At 40.3% G+C, this 19,686-nt stretch overlaps 1 protein-coding gene across 1 annotated transcript in view; it reads right to left on the bottom strand.

Annotated features, from left to right (window-relative positions):
• The window catches only part of VCL (vinculin), a 35,731-nt gene extending 20,828 nt beyond the window's left edge, over positions 1-14,903 (bottom strand). Inside the window, exons 1-6 of the mRNA XM_010153175.1 lie at positions 14,841-14,903; positions 13,922-13,992; positions 8,298-8,448; positions 6,269-6,377; positions 3,693-3,815; positions 3,255-3,415 (exon numbers count right to left, since the gene is read on the bottom strand). Of these exons, the coding sequence (XP_010151477.1) occupies positions 3,255-3,415; positions 3,693-3,815; positions 6,269-6,377; positions 8,298-8,448; positions 13,922-13,992; positions 14,841-14,903 (678 nt within the window). The remainder of the gene's footprint in view (positions 1-3,254; positions 3,416-3,692; positions 3,816-6,268; positions 6,378-8,297; positions 8,449-13,921; positions 13,993-14,840) is intronic.
• Positions 14,904-19,686: the final 4,783 nt, after the last annotated feature.

The following is a 19,686-nucleotide window of genomic DNA, read 5'->3' as shown; positions in this document are numbered from 1 at the left end:
TTTAAAATGTTACTTTTGGGGATTTGCCAGCAGAACATCAGTTGCAAGCAGGAAAAGAAACACATCATCCTGGGAAAAAAATTCATAGAGTATTTTTATCAACAAAAAAGGATTCTTTTCCTCCTCTCCCCACAGTTCCCCTGCTGGCAAAAGCAATTTCATTACCAAAAGCAGCACTGTTACCTTTTCAGAAGAGATAAGGTAAACAACTAGGGCAACACTGCCTGAGGGGAAGAGAGCCAGGTGGCTTTTTGCAAACCAGTGCCTAAAGCAAGTGAGCACCTATTTAAGATACCTGTATGCATCACTTCTGCCACGAGCAAGAATTTTGAGATCATTCATGGAGCAGGTGGTATTGGCACCGCTTTGAATTTTTTTACGACCCCTTCCTGAATATAAACCACAGACTCTGGCTTAGTAAAGTGGTCTGGTGCTATCTGCATTTCATTACCAAAGAAGGCAGTGCTGAAGGAAATAGGCAAAGCTAGCCCTCTGGCCGAAGGGATAGCTTAGTCACCATCCAGGGTTCCGTCCTGCAAGACAGTACATACTTCTCTGCTTCCTACAACTTTTAACTCTCTCCAGTTCTGTGGAAATGGAAGATGTTTGAATTGAGTGTTGCTTCAAGTTTATTTCAAAATAAACACTAAGAACATACAAAAGAAAACTCAACTCCTCTGTAAAATGAAAAGTTCAAGGAAAAAAGCTACTGAGCTATGAATGGAAGAAATAAATACAGATTTTTTTCAAGATTTTGTTAGAGATCAGTATTTCAATTCTAAATCAGCATATGATTAAAAAAATCCAGTGTTGGTGCAAGCAGAGATTATTGGAATGCAGTAACAGTAATTAATGTGCATTTCAGAATCCAGAAGGACCAAAAATAGTTGACAAAAAAGCCTACAACTCCGGCTCTTTATCTCTAGGTAGATTTTGTGATGCTTCAATGTAAACAATTCAAGCTAGAATAATATACATAAACTCCAACATCAACAGTAGAACGTACTACACGTGTAAAAATTCAAGGTTGTGCATCCCCCTTAACACCTTACTTTGCTCCAGAAAAGCACAGGGAAAATATCTTTCCCTGGACTGCCAGGCACGAAATGCACGCAACAGTCATCTGAAATCAGACTGAAGAGCAACTCCCTCTCCCTCCCAGAAAAATAATGACTAAGCCAACCGTTAGATAGATATGTAAATACAGGAAGAAGTCTGTAATAAATGGCCATTAGCAAACTAGTCCCTGCTGCTTCATCCCACTGCATTTTTCAACTCAAATTCTTTGTTGTAACTGCTTGGTTAATGCCCAGTATTACTATTCCAAGTTGCCAGCGCACCTTAATTCAAAAACAATATACAGTTAAGTTGAGAACAACTCAGAACTGAATGACACTTTGATTAGACTAGTCCACACAACATATTTATGCATTATACATAATGACCAATATTTTCCACTCAGCAATACTGCTAATACACTCTCTTCATAAAATCCTTTATTAATCTGCCTCCCTAGCAAGAGAAGTAAGAATTTCCTGCAGCTAAATTACCAACATTTTGCAATAGTGATTTTTTTTTACCATGAAAATTGCCAAATTTGTTGTGCAAAATAAAACAAAACCATATTTTAAGATACAGGAATGCTTAAATCCAGAAATAAAGATTAACTGAAAAAATGTACACACACAACTGAAGTTTTAGGCCTAGACCTGAAGAACGTGAAGCATCTGAACTGAAAGAAGGCTGCTGGTGAAATACTATGGAACAGACAAAAGCCCTGATGTAATAAAGCTTTCTGGGCATGCAGAAAGCTTGTTCCTGCATGACTGGACCCTTTATTTGTAGCTCAGAAACTAGTAACATCAATGAACACAGAAGCCTTCAGCAAGAACGTGCTCTCGGATCTGGGGCTAACTCAGAAAAGCAGTCTCAGTGCAGGTCAGCTCGCAGTTACCATTCCCTTGGTGACAGCCAGCTCCACACACAGCTAGGACAGAGCTACTACGATCCCTTTAAAACCTCCGTGTGTTTATACGTGAGTACGGTGTCACAGCTGGCACACAAATCAGAAGTTGCACGGCACACAGTCTGCACACAGCACAAAATCCCACGTACATGCTTTTTTGGGTTTAGTACGAGAGAGGTGCAGGGTGTGGAAGAAAGCTTACCTTCTAAAGGTGAGAAAAGGGTAAGAAACAGGACAACAAAAACAAAGATGCATAAAGTAGTCATAATAAGGAAGTGATAGTGACAAAATAACTCAAAAGGCAAACTAAGGGTCAAGTGCCAAACAATATAGGCCAAAGTGATTTTAATGCCTAGATTACATCAGTGTTAGATTTTCTGCAAGATGTCATTTGTTCATAAGTCTGGCTCCCGGTCTCTATTTTCTTTAGATATATTTACAGTTACTTGTTACTCACAGTACTAACCCTCAAAGGAATCCCTTCAGCAATTTACTTCACAGCACTCAAAAAAAATCGGCAGGAATTTCAGTTACGCAGTTACATTTATGTGTAAGCCCACAGTAACACTTCCATGATGCTCTCTGTCAGACCTGCTTTCTGGTCTGCTACACATTTCACTGTCTTCAGTGAGCAGCATTTAAGGGTGCTAACTCCAGGTAAGTGGGTGCAGGCACTTGGCACAGCCTAGCATAGAGTTGTAAGGAACCAGTACTGTCCACATGCCACCTGCACAGACATCATATTCATCCAGAAGGGCTGTTCAATCTACCCTCTACTTCTTTGAGACAAGGCAAGTCCAGACTAAAACTGGGGAGGAAGGAAAAGGAAGAATTGTTCAAGGAGGGGTCCCCACAAATTGAGTAAGACGTCTGAACTTTAGGCCGCCTGCACGAGGAATGTGACAGCAACCTATCTTTCCCAGTAGTATCGAGGAGTAAAGTGTAGGGTAATCTCACGAAAGCCTAGCTACAAGACCAGTTTAACGTACGAAATGATAGCTTGTTACCTAACTATTCTGTCAAACACGATCTGGTAACCACTGCGCCACCTTCAAATGCCTCCCTTAACTTAGCTTATTGAAGAAAGCTAGTTTTGAAAGATACATTAACACAATCATCCCTGAAGATGTTCTTTGGCCCTGAAGAGATTATAGGATGTAATCACCAAGTGTTACAAACCTGTTGCAAAAATAGGCATTTCAACAGTCTCAAAACCACACGTTTCTGAAGTGTACAACACGGTAATCAAAATGAGACCTCTCTATACAAATGTGGGCGTGAAACATACCTTGCTTGCCCAGGCATCTTCATCCCAGGAAGTAAGCTGTAATACACGGATTATTTCATTTATCTCAGCACTCATTTTCTCTACTGTGAAATTGCGATTTTTCAATGCCTCTTCTATTCCCTGGGTTTTAGAGTTTTTCGTGGTTACAAAAATCTTCATAGCTGTGAAAATACCACAGATTAGGAAGAGGTACATGCAAGATACGATCACTGCTCAAGGTGGCCTCCTACTGCATTAATACAGAGGTAGTACATCTTATTTTTACATGGGCCGTTGTATCTCAACGAGACTGTCCTTCTGACACAAGAAGCACAGTTACTTGCAGTCAGTACAGAAGCAATGTCGAGGGTGTTATTTTTAATAAACACAAGACACTGGGACGCCAGCTCAGAACAGACAGCAATTCAGAGTGATACTAGAAATTAAAGTGGAAAATACCTGAAATAAGTACTGGCAATAGCTCCTTCACTGTATTCATGGAGTTCACTAGCATAACCCGATGTTCCTGATGAGTTAATTCCTGTTGTCTCTCATCAATCATTTTGGCCATCTTTGTCATGCCTAAGGATTAAAGTAATTGAACATAGTCATAAAGAAAGAAATGTAATATTAAGTCTAATTTGCAACAGTTGAGCTTTCTAAACATGCAATGCAATGAATTATGACTACATTGAAGTTTAAAACTTAATTTTTATATTAGCAGCTGTTACTTAAAACATTCCAGAGGCTTCAGAGAAGCACTGATTCAAAACCTAGCCACTATGCAAAGTAGAATGGAACCCTCAAAACTCTTGATGTAAAATCCGAGCAATAAAAGAGAAAAAAACCCGAAATTACTACTTTAGGACGTGAAGTCACCTCATGAACTCTGGAAGCTCATTTACAGGGTTTTTTCCTTTTCTGTTAAGATTTGATCAAAGCCTTCATTGTGAATGGCAGAAAAAAACACCAGGGGTTTGTTTGCCCTGAGGCTTTACCAGAGTTCAAGAATCGTATCTACTTATACTTCAGTTCTGCTGGAAATATTTCAGTGCTCTAGAAGCGTGGAAAGAATTACATTTATTTTACAGCAACCCTGTTTTCAATAGCTAAGGCTTGCGAGGTTTCCCACACAGCACACGTGGAAGTTTTAGACATAGCTTCACACAAATTTAAGCTCCTTCAAATGGTGCTGTTGTGGCCCCATGCTCTCTCTCCTGCGGGGGACAAAACTGGAACAAAGCTGTATGCTCTTTGGCTGAATGACCATCCTGCTGGCTAGCATCTTGGGCGACTTCATATAACAGAAAGGTTAAATGAGCTTTAATTACAACACCAAAGAGCAGCAGAATCCCCCACACTGACAGCACAGAGGGGTGCGTTGTACAGAACCACCTTTCCTTTCAAATGGCAAAAGCCTGAGGAGGACATCACGTTCTCCTCTACTTCCAATAGGAGACCTACGAGCACACTGAGGATTTTACGTGTGCATGCTCCCATTTACGTGGTGCTTACAGTAACAGCTACGTTCAGATGCTCACTGATAGAGCTGCAGGGACAAGGACTACAGGTATAAAGTTATGCATAAAAAGTATAAAAAGTGTCGAGCAGCGTTTAGTTCAGGCAAAGACCGTGCTGCCAGAGGCACCAGATCAGCTTTTTATTCAGAACAGCAGGATTTTAGAGAAGATTATTTGCAATGAAGGTACAAGCGTACATCTCGCCTCCAAGAAGCCAAGACACTTGCCCAACACCTATTACCTCTGTCACACACACGTAACAGCAAATTACGTCCGTGAGGGTCAGTGAAGAGTCCCAAATGCCTGTGACTGAGCCAAATAGAGTAAACTGAACTCTGGGGAAGCTTCCATTTTAAAGACATGGAAGACAACGACCACAAAGAAACTGAAATTGTAAACCAAGTGAAAGAACGTGTTTCACAGATAGAGAAGACTGCCCTTTTTGCTTCATCCCTTCCTGTTCAAAATGAGGCAAAAATCTGTTTAGAAGAAGCTAACTTCTCATGGGACAAAAAAACTTTAGAAAACACTGTACCTTCATAGGGAACCTAAAGGTTTTTCACACCTAGAAACAGGGTAAAGTATACACCTATGAAATAAAACCAGGATTATCTACTAACACACTCTGGGACACGAGAGCTGCTAGTCATTTCACCTATGAGCGAGTTATTCTTACACAACATATGTATTCTTATTTATATATATATAAAGTACTAACTAGATTCCTGCTCTGTTTACATAAGCACTCTTTAGTCCAGTGTAACTGGAATTCCAACATCTGCCTACATTACCACAACATCTAGATTTTATAGAATGTGTTTGTTAAGTACCCATTGCTTCACGCTTGCTGAAACAAAAGCGTTTGGAGTAGTAGAAGACAGATGAATAGCAGGTTTCCTCTACAGCAAGGCAGTGCTTCACTTACCAACCGGTCTCTTCCACCAGCGAAAGCGTGAGTTAACACGGTGCAGTAACGTGTGGTGAGGGAGCATCAAATAATGAACAAAAAGAGGTTTTGTAACAACTGTGCTTTCGTATAACACTGCAAAACAGCTGTTTTGCAACCTCATTAAGTTATTAACATATGATACGTAGTTTATACTACTCAAAGAAATTCCTACTAGGCCTAAGTCATCTCAGTTACTACAGAGATTTTATCAGCTTAATGGACTTCACAGCTGTGAGTGCTTAATTACACACAGTGTTTTACTCGTGCATGATTACTTCCCACACACAATATAACGTAGGAAAAATACAGTATGTATCATCTGTGTGGTACATATTAGTTACAAACATCTTGACTCTTACAAATTCTTAAGAGAGAACGTGAATCAGAAAATAGTCATCATTCACCCTCTAGTTTACAACTCTTTCCAACAGACACCTTCAAAGGAACTGCCTTATCATTGTCCAGACACTCAAAAAACTTGGGTGAGGAAAGTGCCAGGGGTAAAAAAAAAGGTAGCGGAAAAGACTATACTTAATATGTTTATGATAGGTTATAGCATATCAAACCTGGCCCTAGGTTCTTTGTGTATGTCACCAAATCCTCCATAGTCTCTACTACTTCCGCCACAGTCAGATATTCCAATATTCCTTTGCAGACACGGATGATTTTACGGACCTAAAAGAGGAACATTCCGTCATTTATTAGATGAAGCTAAGTTACCCCGAATCCGAAATACAAGCCTACTATTACAGCAGAATAGGTGTAGCGTCTGCCCACGTGACATACGGGCAACCACAAGGCTGTGGGATACTGATTAAGTTACCCACAATGCCATTACTCAAGAGCACTGTACTGACAAAGACAATACTTAATCAGCATTCCACTACTCAGAAATGCAAAATCCTACTTCCAGTGTTTTCCCTTCGTACAACAAATGAAGGACATCACTGACACCACAGGTTATAAGGAACCGTGTTTAAGTACGCTGGCACGTTTGAAGGTTTTCAGTGTCATTTCATCAACAAACAACATTTAACTTCAGTCACAAAGTAAAACTACACAGAAAGCAGACTCCAAGCTTTCAGAGGAAATATTATCCACCATACAGCTTTACATATGGATAAAGCATTATCCAGCATTCCAGTGGGAAAGGTAGATCCAATATCTTACACTTTCCAGAAATGTCTGAAGACTGTACTAGATTTGCCTCTGGACATCTGCCTCAGCCCAACTTTTTCAGTTGATACCTGATTCCAAAACAGAGTTCTCCCTCGGTTAATCTCCAAACCTCCTGAACCACACGATTTCTGACACCACCACATAGAGTTCTCATTGAAGAATGAGTTGGTAATTAAATGTTAATTATCTACCACATGCAGTGTTCAGTCCCTAGAACAGAACACAGTTTCCTCCAAAGCTCATTTCAGTTCTGTCCCAGTGTTAGTTTATCCTGAAGCAAAGTAGGATAGAGACGTGCCAAGTTTTGTATTTGTGAAGAGTCAATCATTCCTGACTAACGTTTTCCTTCTGGTTAACATGCAGTTCTCAGACTAATTCAATGAAGCAGTAACCCCACAGAAGTCAACTCATTTCCTAAACACAGGAAGCAGGGAGATTAAAAGCTATTAACTTACTTGTAATTCTGTCCTGTAACACTTGACAGTATCTGTTAAACATCACTTAAAATAATGTGTAATCACAAGGGCCGCAGAGAAATCCCGCAGCATTCTCCTCATTTCAGAGGAATGTGCTAACAGTACCATGAGCAGATTAAATGAGACACCAGGCTGCCAGGTTGGACTACCCAGAACAGCAGGAAAAGGAGCACAACTTCATAGATTAACAGATTGTGCCAAGGGTAAGATGTAGAATGAGCATCAGACTTCCTGCGAGTTTCATTTCCTCCCAGTAGCGTGGCATTTGCTACCTAGAAATGAGTTGACTCTACATTCCCAGAATCACTATTTGTAACAGAGAAACAGTTTTAAATGTAAGATACTCGAAACCTTCTTAAGTCTCCTTGCAACTCTGGGGGCTTTTTTGTCCATCTGATGATGGACAAACAGCACCTCTGAGCCACGTTTTGGCTTGCGCAGCAGCTGAAATGTAACAACTGTTACATCTATCAGAACACATCTTCTGGCTAACCAGCCAGCCAGTCCACATTTTACTACCTTCTGTGCCCCACGGCCAATTAAACTGCCACAGCTAATGAGCCAGACGGACACAGTCGGAAGTGGCTCAGGGCTTTTCAGCAAAGGGACACAGAGAATATAGCGGTCAGTAATGGGTATGGTGAAGGGAATACAGAAAAGTGTCAGCAAGATGTAAGACAGTTGACAGGATCTGGCTTTTCTGAGGAATAATCACAGGCAACGCCTGAACATTATGTCATACAAAGATGCTCTTAGCAGAACGCAGCAAGAAGCCTAAGCTCCTTCTCACAGAAAAGGACGCAAAACAGGCTTCCAATCAAGCTAAAATGATCAAAACCACATCCATCTACTCCAGTTTAGATCAGCTAATTAAGTTAGGTGGATACTTGAGTTACTACTCGTGTGCAGATACCTATGCCAGTCATGTTGGGATTCCTACCTCTGCTTCATCAAAGGTCAGGAGTAAGTCTGACGTTCCAGAAAGAATGCCTCTTGATCCATCAATTAGATAGTCACGAGCTGGTACTGAATAGGGATCTGCTTGCAGCATCTGGGCTGCCCGAACTAGTTTGGTGCAGGCGTTCTCCACTCTGTGGAAAGGCATCAGACAAAACTTGATTAGTTTCTGTGTGACAGACTTGAGAAAATGCAGGATTTGTTTTTAACTTTACTACTTAAAACACTGCGAGCAAACTGATCATTCTACACCTTTATAGTTTAAAAAGCAGAGTATTTTTTGTATTTATTTTAACAAGTAACCAGCAACAGAAGGACACAGTTTTTCAGACGTCATTCAATCTTCCAGTGCAGGGGAAGTTTGAAATATCCCATGTACAGCAGTCAATCCAGGGTCATCATGGAGAGGGCCCCACATAGCAAAACACTTTTCATTCTTAACAACAAGGGCAGGGGACAAAACAATTATTCTTTTAGGACTTCACAATCAAAGCAATTCCTAACATTTATCAGCCCTGTATTTGCACTGTGATTCAGGAAGGAATTGCTATTAATGAATATTAAATAATAGCTAGCCATTAAGAGAAAAGAACATAGCATTATGCGAACCAAGATGCCCTGCTCTGCTCGTTGAAGCTGTAGTCCAGCTCTTCAGAGTCTATTAACATGACAGAAACAGGATTTTAAACAGCCACAAGATTTAGCACTAAGGTATGAATTTCAAACACAGCTTGCAATTCTACACTTAAAAACAGAAAAGAGGTTTTGCAAGACATTGCAGTAAGTAATTACAGTAGCACAGAGGTACTACAATCAGCAAGTGAGCTCTGAACTTCATTTCCATCAAGTGATTTAACACAACAATTTTAAAATATCAAGAACTAAACCACCAAAAAGCTATCGGGTTTGTTCTCTTGTTGTAATTAGTTCACAACAGCTTAGGGGAACAGCTAACATGAAGGGAAGTCTGGATTTTGCATGCTATTCACGAGTGTAGTTAATGGCTACATTGCCCGACTTCCCTCCATTCCCTCTGTGCCTCTGACAGAAATGTACGTGTAGCCTAGCCCACAGGTTCTACGCAGGCGAGTGCTGTGTGCTCATTCAACTTACACAACATTCCAGCAAACACCGCCCTCCTGTTAATGCAACACTACCTGGTATCGCAACTTTTCTGCGTTGCGGAAATAGCTCATTTTCTATTGACTGCTTGGACACACTTTTAGTTAAGTATACTGCAAAGTTCCGCAGTTACCCCATTTGCTCCCCTACATCCCTTGCTAACACAAATGGCAGAACTTAATGGTTACATCTAAACGTAACTATACTAGAACTAAGACCCTCCTTACAGGAGAACATACTTTTTTCAGAAAGTAAAGTTTTCAGCTACCAGTTCCCAAGAGTAGATGGAATTAGGCCAGCTGACCTTATCATTATCCCTGGATGTCTTCATGGCCAGGCTGGATGAGGCTTTGAGCAACCTGGTCTAGCGGAAGGTGTCCCTGCCCATGGCAAGGGGATGGGACTAGATGGTCTTCAAGGTCCCTTCCAACCCAAACCATTCTGTGATTCTATGATCATAACCTGCTCTTTAGCAAGACGTCTGCTCAGCACATCAGATGGTGGTGTCATGTAACCGAGAAAGAAAATAGAGGGATTCAAGGCAGAAAGTGAGAATGGTCTGCTCATTACTATGCAATGTACTCAGCTGTGTTATCAAAGTCAACAGTCTTGACTGAATTAAGATTTCCGTGCATGATTCCTAAATGTATTCCTTTCAACTCTGCCAAGAAAGGGATTAAACAAATCACCTATTCAACCAGCTCCAAGCTATAGGCTCAGAAACACTTCATTTCCTAGAGTTCAATTTCATGGTCATCCGTTTAATACTAACGATTATCTCAAGGCTGGCTTTTTTATTTGTAAAGAAAGGAATTGACATGAATGTGTCTTACCCCAGAAGTCACCGTAATTGACAAAAATTAAGTTTCTAAAGATTCAGAGTTTTCTTTTACAGCTTTTAGAGTTGAATCTCCACAAGTTAAACTTGCATTTTACTTGTACAATGTCTATTTGGTATAAACTTCCTAATGCATTTGAAAGACTTCAGGAATGTGCACTATGTACAAAAAAGCAGAGTGGTGTTTAAAAACCAGACACTCCCCATGCCCTGCAAAGCATACACGATAGGAAACAAAAGATCAGAATTTGGGAGAACAAGTAATTAAATTACCTTAATTAACAAAGAAAACAAAACAACCACCACCAAAGATATTCACTGCAATTATAATATTCACCTGTTCTATCACAACCACCAAACATATGCAAAAGTTTTTAACAGCAATTCATTGCTATGGTGAATTTTCTAATATCTGTATTATATCGCAACCTAAAACAGCTTGGTTTTATAAAAATGTGTATTCATTTTTGAGTCATGATTACAATAAAGTTACATTGTTATCAGCCAAATTCTTAGTGGAGAAAACACAGGTTGTGATATTTGCAACCATACTACTTTGGTAGCCCATCAGCTTGATTCCTGTCAGTGTTTTCTTTATGAAATGTGAGAAAATAAGTTTACCCTATGCTAAACTGCCATTTTAGTTTTCAAGTTTTAGGATTGACCCTCCCCTTTTCCCAGAGATGCCCGTGCAAAAATGCCAGGCAATGCCTTTGATGCTTGAATAATGCTCGTTTCAATTGCTCATCACTTAAGTTGCAGTGAATGTACTCACTACCATTTAGGTTACTTGCAGGTCTAGAAATATAACTTTAAAAGCAAGTATTTTACATTTGTTAATACCGTTAACAGCATCTACAGCTTGGCTACCGAAATAATGCTAATATGGGATTAAAACACAGACAAATTTGTCAGTGTAAACAAATCAGGTGTTACCCTATTTTTTTTGCATAGAGATAACAGCTTTTCCCTTCTTTACAACAGCAGTATAACAAGTAATATGAACACGCTGCAAACATCTGATATGCATCACTCATGTGATTAAGGCAATTAAAGAACACAGCATTTTTTAACTCTAGGTCAATCGTTCCAACGTGGTTTATGTCAGTAGCAAGCGAAGAGATGCATGATAGCTTCTCAACAGCCAAATTATTGTGCTGCACAATCACACTCCCACTGAAAAACTTGACAGATTACCATCTTATTTATTCATTAGGAACTTTTTACAGATTACCATCACATATTCATTATCAGTGTCAGTCTCAGGCAAGCCAAAACCCAAATCTCTGAAAAGAATAAACACATCACCTCCCTCATCCTCCAAGAGTGGCTCCCTCAAGACCAGTGGTCCTTTTGAATGGAGAAAATACAGACAGGGAATGCGGTGCTAGCACATGTGCACTATTCCTTAACCCATCATCCATGCGCCACTACAAGTTCTGCTGGAGCACTCCCTCAAAGAGGAATGCCAATTCCTGAACTAGTATTTTACAAACAAAAAGCCTTCCTCTCAGGAAAGGAAAAAAAAACAAAAACCACCTATCCTCAACTGTTGCACTTCCTGCACTCAAATCCTGCCCTTTAATGCAGGAACAGGTTAAGAGTCCCTTGGCAGCTCACCTGTGACTGCCACTTGTCCTACAACACAGATGTCAGCAACAACACACTCCACAGTGTTGCAAGGAACTGTTAACATGTACTTGGTCGTTTTGATATAAACTCCACGTTAACCAAAAAACGCCAAAGGCAATAGATGATCATTCGTAAAGGCCACTGAACATTCCAGGTTCAGGTTACTGCACCTAGGATAAGTACTATGTGAAAGCAGGTTTCACTACTGTGATGGACAGTCTTGTTTCCCATTTTTCATTATACCACAATTCAAGCAGTCATGGATTGCTGTAGAAAGAGTTCTTACACCCAGCATAAAGCGGTATTATTCAGCAGTGCTTGTATCACATTTCTACAGTAATTTAACTATTAAGTCTCCACAGTCTGCTAAGTGGTGATCAAGGACTGGCTGCAGTATAGCAGTTAAGAAAATCTCTTCCTTAATCCCTTGCTCGTCTCGGTGAACAAGATGGAAATTAGCTAACAACACTGCACATCCTAGAAAACAAGCGCATTCCAAATGACATGTTCGTATACAACTCATCAAGAAGCAAGAAAAAAGTTTTGGTTTCATTTCAATACATAAACACTCCCCTCAAAAGAAAAAAATCCCAAAATCGTGTTAAAACCCAAACACGATCACACCACAGGAACGCGGCGTAACAAACACTGCAGTAGACTGCATCGAAGGCCCATTTAGCTCAGTGTCCTGTCTCCAAAAGTACCCGCAAGTAGATGCCTGAGGAAGGTTAAGAACAGGATAAGCATTTATCACACTTCCTCTGGGCACTCCATCCTCCAACTCTTTTTAGTTCTTGGGATTTCCTGCAGTTTGTCTATTTGATAACCCACAATGGATTCCTCTAAGTACTTATCTACTGACCTCCAAACACTCAAATGATTTTAACCGTACATAACTTGCTATACAAATAAGTTCCTCCCTATTACTGGTTTATAAACTATCAGCTTAAAGCAATGCCCCCATCAAGTTCTTGTACAGGAAGAGAAGTGCAAGTTTCCATCTTCTCCGTGTAACTCCTACTTCCTTAGGCCTTTGTCAGGGCACCAATACCCTGTGTCACCTTTCCCAGGATGAAGGGTTCCAGCCTGCTCAGCTTTGCCATACCAAGTGGTATCAAGTGAGAGACCGGACTTCACTAAAAATTCAGCTATGTCATTCCTGAACTCTTACGGCAATACCACCTGGTCCTAGGCATTTTTTTATCGTTCATTTTGTCAATCTACGATGCAAACTAAATCCTCTCTTACTGCCTAACTAAAACTTTGTCTTTAGACACCATCTCTGTTCTCCATTTTCATATTTTCTTAGTTGCCTCGATGCTTTTGTTTTTTGACTGCCAGTTTTGTGCTTGGGAACGCAGTAAATTATTCAGTCATTCTGTACACACTGGACAACACCAACAGAGCAGTTGCTACATTCAGCAGGTTGTCGGGCAAAGTCACTTCAGTGAAAGTTTGCCTGTGGGCAGTAAGAAGCTTGGTAATTCCATCAGAAGCAATACATGATTTTTAAGACTTAAGGCAGCAAAAGGAGAAAGTCAGTTGTCCTTGATGCTGAGCCATGGAATTAAGAGCATCAGTCACTGCTCTTCCAATGCCTTAGATTGCCAGGCAGTTAGAGCATGCATCAGCTGCCTATACTGACAAATTCACACTTTACCAACCAAATTAATAGAAAAGCTTGAGAACACCATGATATCTCTGACATTGTTAAGCAAAACTGCAACAGCACATAGGTAAGTACCACTGTTACTCTGGGTGGGGTTTGTTTTTTTATTATTATTAAAGGAAAATACAGCCATAGCCTAGATATGTACCTGTTTGTATAGACTGTAATGGGAACAGTCACTGTTGGCAGGAAAAGTCATTCCTGACAAAGGTCAGCCTCAAGACCCCAGTGAGCTGTTCACACATATTTCTCATCTATACAGCAGAAATAAGTAACAACGATCTATTGTTAGAATCCATCTCCTATACCTACAATAGAGGATTTAAATTAAATAAAATTAGTTTACTTGATAAATGCTGGTGGCATATCCCTTTTCAAGATCTGGTCTTCTGTTGTCTGCACAGTCTCTTTTCCAACCTGCAGAAAAAGAAGTCACACTTAAGATTCAGAATTTCATTATAAAGCCTAGATGAAAACAAATAGCAAAATAACAACAACAATTTATAACATTGAAAATTTCTTCCACCAGGTTTGCTGACGCTGTGTCTGGTTTTGAGACCACCATATACTGCGGTTAGTCTAATGCTTTCCAAGTCACACATTGTTTCCTGCCAACATCTCTAACTCAATTAACTGTGGGGAGACAGGCACTTTTTCTTCTTCCCACTCTCCATAGAGACAACACTGTTTGTTTGCTACACTTAGTTGTAAAAACTTAATCACTGTGAATGCTGTAGGCTTCCCTCCTTTCTAAACCCCTAAGTCAGAAATTAAGTCCAAAGTTTATAAAAAAAATTACCCCCATTTTGCTATTCAACTGAATCTGTTAGGAAAACATAGATAGTTACTGAGACTACACCGCACAGCCACACCACCCTTTAGGCAAAAATAATTATGCAGAAGCTAATAAAGACAGAGATAGGGTAAGATCTGGAGTTCTCTATACACTAGCTCTTGTGTTCCACAATAGCAGTCTTTATAATTGGTAGTTGGCTCTCTGGCCTGTGAGATCACCAGCTTGACAAAATATTTCCAGCTCCTTTGTTCACTGTATTTTCCAGCTGAATAAGCTATTCAGAAAGCCATCACAATGCAGAGGGTCTTTAATCCAGACACTAGTTTGTGTCAAGAGCTGCCAGGCCTACTCCAGCTAGACAAGATAGCCCTGAAAATCCAGGATCAGCTGCTGTTTAAAGATTGCCTGATTTTTGACAGATGCTGTCGTGTGCCAGTACGCACAGCACTTGCCAAGTCTAATGCCATACAGCGTTCCAGAACCTCCGTTCCCTTGCAAATTTACACCACTTGCCAAAAACTGTCTTCCTCATGCGGTCCTTTTCAGGGGGACTTCACAGGAGTATTTAGTTGTACTTTATTTGGTTCAAACACAGAGCCAGCCTAGTCTACATTTGTTTGGGGCTTTTGGTTTTTTGTTTGTTTGGTTTGTTTTTAATGTGTTAGTACTACACAAATAGCTCCCACCGATGTTTGTAAGCACTGAAGAGAAGAGCAGAGAGGTTAACAGTCGTGACTGTAACAGTTGGTTTTGCTCATATGGTCATTGTAGGCTCACTAACAGGAGTGTTCCCTCCTAGCACACAGCACTGCAGGGTTGCTTTGTCTCCTGAAGTGCATGGTCACACCTGAGGAGCAGAGTTATGAACATACCTCATGCCCCGCTTCTTGGGACAGGGGTAGCTGAGCCAGCAGAGAGCACACCAGCTTTGCTCTATTCACTTCCATTGCACACACTGAGCATTTCCTACGTTTTTTCACATTTGTATACACACACAATCAAGAAAACAAAGAAAAGGGGTAGTTTACATATATTGGGGATTACACATTTTTCAGACAGAAGGCTGTCATCAGGTGACAAATGAAGACCAATACTTTATTTCCAGACAAGCACTGGGAGGAAATCCCATTGCCTTCACGTTTCCTCTTGCAGCTGGAATAGTCTGCATGTAGTTCAGTTTATTTTAAACATATATCTGAGTGTACACAGTTTAATGAAAACATGAAAAAATGAAGCTTACAACAGGGGTGGCAGCTTTAAGATGAAGATAATTTAAACAACCCTTATGGCTATTTTATATTGAACAGGCAGGACCAACCAAGACAACCTCTGCTCAGGTTACAACACACTCTAGGTTTTATTAGGCCATACTAAAAGCATTTCTTCACACAGCCTGGAAAGCATAAGTGTATCCTTTTATAGGAGAGACAAGTTCACTAATCAAAGCAGAATTATCAACTAATTACAGGTATATACACACTTTATTTATACATACACATATATGGACAATTTTTGCAATGCCTAGCTAAGATCTTCAGTCTTAAAGTTACAGTGTGAATCAGTTCCCATCGTCATTTTCTGTGGAGTATTTAAACCTCAAAGCTTTCCTATAACAGTCCTGGTCCTAAACTCCAAAACCAGATGATTTATCTTCCAAGTCCATCTCAAAGCAGAAATACTCATTCCTCTGCTGTCCTCAGCACTATACAGCACACAGGCAGGACACCAGGTTCCAGGTAGTTCCCATGAGACCTCAGTTTAAGAGGTCCCCCCACCTTTGTGCAAGAATGTACTTTTTAACCCTATTTTAAGTATCAATACAGTATATATTCCCTGACTCTTTTTAAGCATAAAAGCTTTTGCCTCAGAGGAACAAATATCTTATTTACATAGCTATTAACTTTTCCATAAGCTGCTTTCCACATTTGTGGCCAAGGTATAGAGGTGGAATGTAAAAAACAAGTGTACTCCACATACTATTTAACAAGTCTCAAAACATGAAGCCACATGACTAAAAAATGCAACCCCAGAAGAGTTTTGTGGGGTTCCCTTTTTAGCTTTGTGGTTAGGGGGATTTCTTGTTTTGTTTCTTACTTAGTTTTAATAAGATCCTGTTTCTTCAGAATGAATTTTATATGGGCTAAGCAGTCCTTGGGCATAGCACAGGGTAGGACATTCACTCAACTACCTTCTCCACACTTCACTACCAAAAGAAGGAAGATCTTTTCCCTCATTAAGATGTAATACCTATACATTCCCTATTTCAGGCAGAAAGCATGTCAAGCTTCATGCTAATACAAAACAATTACCTGGAAAACCTGCATTTTATTTACATCTAACAGTATACATGTGGAAAGAACCGCTCAAGATTTCTACTGGGGTTTTAGATATTCTTACCTCTTAAGATACTTTTTCCCTAACTAGGGAGCAACAGTCTCTGTGGACTAGAAGCTTCTGCTTTGAAGTATACTTAAGTGGCGATTACTCATGGTTCCAAAGAAACTGCACTGGTTAACACAGCGAAGAGACCATGACTCCTTGAACACTGTACTTGCCCAGGGCAGCGCAGAGGAAAGGAAGCTCTCAAGCAAAATTCACAAAGACCATTTCACAGTTACAACTTCTACCCATCCATACTCATTTCCATACTCTTTGGGACATTGGTGGCAAATCAGCTGAATTGAGATTACAAATGCATTACTTTCCTGCTACTTAACAGCAGTGAACAGCTGGCACGTCTAGAAATTCAAAGGAAAAATGGGACATGCACAACAAGCCAGAGGACATACATGGCCACTGAAAGGCCCTCTAGGAATACAGCTGGAAGAACCAGGGGACAGCTTTCTGCTGCTTTTGGTTTTTAACCACCTGTGTAGGTCTCACACACTCTTATCTGCCACTGATTAGTATAACACCAGTATGATCTAAGCTTCCTGCTGTGGAGTATTTTCTCCATGGAAAAGCAAGAAGGCTTTCTGATCAGGCTGAGTTTTTTCATTATAGGTAGTTTTGCAGTGTTGTCATATCTGCCTCTACTGCAGGAGTGACCAGACATAAGCACCCCACAAGGTCCCTTTCCCATCTTCTTAGCCTGCTGGATATACCAAAGAGCACCTGTTCGGTGAGAAGGGGAAGGAGTTTCAGCTTCTGTAATACTAAGTTTGTTTAAACAAAGACACCACAAACAGTAATATCTCGTTCTCTTCAATTCTACAAGTTTAAAGTACAAACTGTAAGTATCATGTAGAATCAAGCACAAAACTAGGTAAGATGAGAGTCTCAAGTTAGTTTGGGGGCGGTTATTTGTTCTTTTTGTTTTGTTGTTGATGTATGTTTTTATCTTTTCCAACAAAGGTTCTTCTGAACTCATATTGACAACACCAATTTGCCAAATGCAGGAAGTGAAATTTTCCTTGCAGCTTATAGGATTTCCCCAGTTAAGAAGGAAGACCTTGGGATAATCTGTTTGTGAAACATTCCAGAAGCTAGTTTCAAACACCTGTCCTTTTAGCAAGGTCCCCAAGAATATTCCACTATCATCATCCAGTGAACACATGCAGCCCTGGCTGAAATACTAGCAGAGGCCAAGTTTTCCCCAAGGAATAAGCTACAGTATGAATTTTGCTTGACAAATTGGAGTGCCACTCAAAGGGACGTGGTCTGTACGCTGTACATGCAACTTCACCATAAGCCATCTCACATGAAAATCCAGTTGCTGGTTTATGCATTATTCCATGTTTCCAAGATTCCAGGAAGAATGGTGACATGATGATGGGAGTGTTAAATCTCACATCAGGAATTTGTTCCATGTCAGTGCAGTTCCATGAAGTTCTCCACAACTTCTAATTTCTTTATATGCCTGTCCTGAAATATTAAGCCTAAATATTTGCTGTAACAGCACAGTGACAGCAGTTTCAACACTGCATATCCATGTCTAGAACTGATCTCACAGGATTTTAAGAAATTAAAACTGGCCTACATTTCAAGATTATGAACAACCCATCAAGCAGAGTGAGAAGCAAGCCAAAGTTAAACCAAATTAACGCCCACTCCTTGCTGGCATAGATGACATACATCTCAGTCCAGACAAGAAAAACAAGCCACAAAACACAGGCAGGGAGGAATTCAACTGTCATGAAAGCATTTTGACTTCAGGTGACATGACCATACACCGAAAACAACTGAAATTAATGGTATCCAGTTTTATATCCTGTACCTTTCATGGAGCTCACCCCTCCCCATGAGGCTTGCCCATTGAAGGCCTAGAAAGCAGATCCATTATCGCAAACTGAGTCCAGAGACCGCTTGTCTCCATCAGTTCAGAACTGGCACAGGCTCAATAACTACCTTCAGTTGTTCAGTTTTCCCTTTGTTAAACTAGTCATTAGAGCCAAATTACATGGAAAGCTTTTTAGGAAGGATCTCTAGCAGCAGAGGAGAAGCAAACAGGACTTAGCTGTTTACCTTCATTGCTGTCAGTCACAGTATGTTGACTGCAATCCACTTGGGTTTTATTTACATTATCAAGCAGATCCATTTGTTGGTATTTCAGGCTATTTCACTCAGCTCTTAGAAATACAGCTGTTGGATCGAATGTTGTTTTATCATGCACTGCCTCTTAGCAGTCACAATCCACATGTTAAACGTTAACCCAACAGAACTGCTGGCATACAGAAGACTAAAGCTTTGTCAGATGCAAGTCACAGTTTCGGGGCATAGCATGAAATTTCTTGGTCACACCTGAATTTCACAAGTCACTGAGAAACTGTCATCAGATGACAAACAGCTTCCAGCAGAGACAAAACTGTCTGCAAGCTGAACACAAGAGATAAGCAATGCTGAAGTGCTTCTCAAAATTCCAGGAGAACAGGTTTACAGGTAACTCCTCACAACGTAACCCTTCTCACCCAGTAAGGCTGAAGAGAGTCAGTAATAACCAATGGACAATAGTGTAACCCTTTTTTGTAACACAGAACTACCTTTCTTCCAAAGGGTCTCTTGGAAGCCTATAACAAATCAAATTTTTTACGCCTCCAGTATGCCACTCATCTTGCTTTGAATTATAACTGGGATTGGTATGTCACTTGCAATTAGCAAGTTTAACACCAGTTTAAGAAGCTCTAAGTTTTTCTACTTATCTGTAGGGGAATAGGCCAATGCAATTAGAGACTGAAAAATAAGTCCAAAGACATAGGCAGCTGAATTCTCTCCCTGCTTCTAGCTTACACCGAACAATGCCCATATACTACCCGTGACAGCAGTTAACAGGACCACTTTTCCTTCAAGCCAGCCATGAACTGAAAGAGACTGCTGAA

The sequence above is a fragment of the Eurypyga helias genome, unplaced genomic scaffold (assembly GCF_000690775.1).
Source record: "Eurypyga helias isolate BGI_N326 unplaced genomic scaffold, ASM69077v1 scaffold22396, whole genome shotgun sequence".
Taxonomy (NCBI): Eukaryota; Metazoa; Chordata; class Aves; order Eurypygiformes; family Eurypygidae; genus Eurypyga; species Eurypyga helias.
Note: the sequence above shows the minus strand (reverse complement) of the source record. Positions and strands in the feature narration are given on the sequence as shown.